Below are 4,902 nucleotides of genomic sequence, written 5' to 3' on the forward strand. Positions count from 1 at the left end.
TTGCAAACTAAGACCATTGATTTCATGTACACTTGATTGCAAGTAATGTGACCCTGCAACTTCTATTACAATGACAACTTATACAATCTTATGCTATAGATTTGAGATCAACCTCTATTATATTATATATATATATATATATATATATCTACTTACACCTATCAAAAACTTGAATTATTTATCTAATTTAAATAATTTACTATCAAATCATCTCGATCTAATTCCTGATAATTAAGATCAAGGCATGTCATCAGTCTCAAATTATTGGTAATACTAGAATCAAAGATGACACTAAAAGAGTTGGAAGAGACCTTGATCCTTTTTAGTTTGATATATTCGCCTCTTTAAACTTTTAAAATTTAGTTAATAAATAGTAAAATTCTATTTTAACCCTTCAAGTTTTTTCAATTTAATTTTGACTCTTCCACTATAAAATTTCTTGCTAATGCTTACCAGATTAATACTTAACCAACTGATTCAATTTAATCATCATAGTGGGAATATGTAATTGAAATTTTGTACTTTGTTTAACATTGTGTATAGGCTTAATATAGGGATTTCAGTCAAACCGACATTGTGAAAACTACAAGAAAAATGGAAAAGAAAATTCATGTCGTCTTGGTTGAGTAAGAAAATAAAAACGTTTTGCATGTCTTCAACGCAAATGCTTTCAACTTTTGAATGGATGACTGGAAAAATGAAATGTGATACTATTTTACTTCCACTTTCAATAGTATTTATCATGTTCATAACCATCATAATGGGATAAATAATTATACTTTTTAACATTTAGTTAAATTTGGTTTGGTTGGATAGTTTCGGATTTAAGTCTTTTGAATTTGAATTTCAGTATTTTCGAGTTAAATTAATTTGAATTTAAATTGTTTTGGTTTTATATCTAATAAAATTTTGATAGTTTTTTGTTTGAATAAATTCAAGTTTAAGTTAGATTGATCAAAGTTATTGACTTTTTATTGTCAAATTATATTCGACTGAATTTAAATTGAGTCTTTTATATTAAAATTTTCAAGTTGACATCAAAATTCACATATAACAACATATTAAATATCTGAATGAATTTTATGACTTTTAATTTATATGGTTTTTAATATTATATAACCTTATCTTATATTTGTAAAATTCTTTACCAAAAATCATGAGATATGGTGTGGTTGAGATTCGGTTCTTGTTTATGGCAATAGAGCATATTTTATGAACTGTTTACCTATTTAAAAAATACTTACCATGAAAAAATTAATTACTTTTACTGATAATAAATACTCCGACAAAAAAATCTTTACCGAATAAATTTTCAAAAATATAAATAAAAACATAATTACCATATGAATATTGAAATGAAGAGGTAGGCTTAAACAGTTGTGGTGTTGAATGAGCAATTTGCAAGTAAATAAAAACCATGTGTAGAGAGAGAGATGGACACCTCTCGTTTACTCAGTGCATGTTTCTCTTTCTCTCTCTCTCACTGTCAACCTAAAAATCGCTGTCATTCAGTCTCTGAACCCCATCACCACCTCTCCCTCCCATGTCTTCTTCCTATAACCTCTCCAACATGCTCTAGTCATTTGAGAGCTCAGTCCTTATAATCCATACCCCTCCTCCCCTCTTATTTCTCCCCCTTAGCCCCTTATCCCTCAAGTTCATGAATCACTAAATCAAAAATGGCCTTTCCTCCTCATGCTTTCATGTTCCAACCCCATGAAGATCACCACAATGACCACCTTCCTTCCCCTACTTCCCTCAATTTCCTCCCTTCTTGCCCTCCTCAACTCTTCCATGGTATATCTGTATATGTGTGTGTATGTGTCTCTCTCTTTTTGTTTGTGCTGATGTGTGTTGTTGTTTGGATCTATAGGTGGTGGTGCCCCGTTTATGATGAAGAGATCGGTCTCATTCTCGGGTGTGGACAAATCAGAAGAAGTGCATGGAGATGATGAATTGTCAGATGATGGATCACACCTAGGGGAGAAGAAGAAGAGGCTCAACTTAGAGCAAGTGAAGGCGCTTGAGAAGAGTTTTGAGTTAGGGAACAAGCTTGAACCTGAAAGGAAAGTGCAGTTGGCTAAGGCCTTGGGGCTACAACCCAGGCAGATTGCCATTTGGTTCCAAAACAGGAGGGCTAGGTGGAAAACCAAGCAATTGGAGAAAGATTATGATGCCTTGAAGAAACAGTTTGAAGCTCTCAAGGCTGATAATGATGCCCTTCAAGCTCAAAACAAGAAACTTAATGCTGAGGTAATTAATTATTATATATACATACATATATCTTTTATCAATGATACACTTTCAGTTTTATGCCTTAATTAATCAACTTTTAACACACTAATCATCTTAGGCTTTGGATATGGAAGAAATTGATTTTAGTCTTTTTAATTCAACTTTAAAGTGGTACTTACATATTACTCGCTAAATAGGACTGATAAAACTCGAACTTTAGTTCTTTCTATCATAAGGGCAGAGCTGATTTATGAAAATTTAGACTTTTACATCTGATATATATATGGCATATTATACATGTTTTATGCTAAGCTTTTTTTGTTTCTCTTTGCTGTCATTGTAATACTGATCAGCACCTTATATATATATATATATATATATTGATTAAGTTGATGATCCAACATTAACAATGTTCATCAAAGTCATCAAATTCCTTTAGTTTAATGATTCTGCTAGATCAGTTTGATCACAAATATGAAGTGTCAGTGTCAGAAAAGCAGCAACTCTTAGGAATATTATAAGTTATTTTATTAGTCCCTGGTAGGCATATATTACAAAATATTTATCTTTTCTCTCCATTGATTAAACGCATTTGGTTTTTGAAGTTATTAGCTTTGAAAACCAAAGATTCAAATGAAACCAGTTGCATCAAGAAAGAAAACGACTGTTCATGGAGCTATGGAAGTGACAACAACAGTTGTGATGTGAACTTAGATATCTCAAGAACACCATTGATGAGCAGTAGTAAACATCTCTTCCCACCATCAGTGAGACCAACAAGCATGACTCAACTCCTTCAAGGTTCATCAAGACCAGACCTACAATGCGTAAAGCTTGATCAAGTGGTTCAAGAAGAAAGCTTCTGCAATATGTTCAATGGAGTTGATGAACAACAAGCGTTTTGGCCATGGTCTGAACAGCAAAGTTTCCATTGAAAAGTATTAAAAAACACCAACTACTGTTGTTTATGCACTTTCATCAGCTTTGGCTAATATGCAAGTTAAAAAAGAAGAAGAACTAGGAAATTTTTTTTTTCCCTGTCAACTTCAACCCTCTTGTTTTGGCTGTAGATTTGGTGTATAGAATTGGACATATTTGCTTCAACATATCAGAAAAATCAATATGGAGAGTTGGTTGGCTCTGAATAATACTTTTTTTTTTCTTTCCCTTCCCATACTTTAGTGATATTTTTTTGCTAGGTTGGATCATATTAAAGTGAAAATTAAAAAAAAAAAATAGTTAAGCTGCATGTGCTACTGAGTGGTTTTCCAGCTCTGGCATGTAGGCCATGAAAATAAAAATGGGATTCTCTCCTTCCATTTTATTCTCCATTTTTAAATTCTTGTTGGTTCTTGGGAGTCATATGGGTTCGCATGTAACTTATTAACAATTAATGACTGGATTTAACCTAAATCATCTTGGAGAGGGGTAGAAAGAAAGAAGAGGAAGATTCTAGCACACATTCCGAGGGGAAAGAAGCCAAAGAGATGGGAAAGAAAGAATACAAATAGAGGGTTAGGGAAATGGACATTGCTTTGGTTTTTGAAAGAGGGGGTCTCATTTATTTATATATATACATATAAATCTATATATATTCATCTGACAAAGGAGAGTATCTAACTGTGCCCCTCTTCTGTAGGCTATCCATGTGACCTTACTGTCCACCCAGTACTACTTCTTCACCCCCCACCCCTATTATTCAACAATGCAAATTGAGCCTCTTTCTCTGTCTCTTTCTTGCCTCTTAACTTCTTATTACATCATAAGAGAAACCCTTTTACCATCTGTGTTTTGTTATGGTTATTACTTCATTTGCAGATGTCTTGATGAAATCATGCATGATTATTCATTAACAGATGGGATAATCCTATGTTGCCAGTTAGGACGTAAATTCAATTGGACTAGTGAATTTACATTCCTAATGTGGAAATGTAAGGCTTGTTTCACTAAATTTAGGCATTGGTTTTTCATTCTTTTTTGCATTATTGAGGAAAGTTTTGATTTGGAAAGCATGCAACTGTCAGATTTAATTTAGTTGGTTTATGTAAGGGTAAAGTACTACTAGACTCTTATATTAAGAGTTAGATTGTATTTTTTTTCATCTATTAAAAAAGAGTAAGTTAGTCTATATACATTAAATCAAAGAGTAAATTGATCCTTTCTTTTAAAAGTTTCATTCACTTGTATCGTTAAAAACTTGTTTAACTAAAAGAATAATTAGACAATGACACATAGCGTGCCATATGTACCTTATGCTAACCTACATAAGTTAATTGGCTTATTTTTTGAGTAGATGAAACAAAATGCAATCCGACTTTCATATTACTTTTACTACGATATTTAATGAATTTCGAATTTTAATCCTATGCTTATGTTGTGACGTTTTCTTTGTACCTAAAAACCATGACATTGACCTAGTTGGGGACATAGTTTATTATGTTTTAATTATTAGAATAATCAAATACCCAGAGATCTAAATAACCAAGATTCTTGCCGATGGGGGATGGATGTGGGGGTATCATGAAAATGAGTTTATGTTTTCTCTTTAAAGGATTCTTAGTGCAAAACACATGATAATGTGATAGGTCAACTCTCATTGTATTATATATATATATACTAATAGATTAATTAACTTGAGCTTAAAGTACTGTTTTATTGCTGTTTCAT

At 32.2% G+C, this 4,902-nt stretch overlaps 1 protein-coding gene across 1 annotated transcript; it reads left to right on the plus strand.

The window, feature by feature from the left end:
• The first annotated feature begins 1,435 nt into the window (after positions 1–1,435).
• On the plus strand, positions 1,436–3,383 carry LOC108455792 (homeobox-leucine zipper protein HAT7-like). The gene is made up of 3 exons (XM_017754341.2): positions 1,436–1,797; positions 1,874–2,253; positions 2,841–3,383. The coding sequence occupies exons 1-3, from the start codon at positions 1,680–1,682 to the stop codon at positions 3,168–3,170; spliced, it is 828 nt and encodes a 275-aa protein (XP_017609830.1). The 5' UTR covers positions 1,436–1,679; the 3' UTR covers positions 3,171–3,383.
• The last annotated feature ends 1,519 nt before the right edge of the window (positions 3,384–4,902 follow it).

Source organism: Gossypium arboreum, chromosome 9 (genome assembly GCF_025698485.1).
Source record: "Gossypium arboreum isolate Shixiya-1 chromosome 9, ASM2569848v2, whole genome shotgun sequence".
NCBI lineage: Eukaryota > Viridiplantae > Streptophyta > Magnoliopsida > Malvales > Malvaceae > Gossypium > Gossypium arboreum.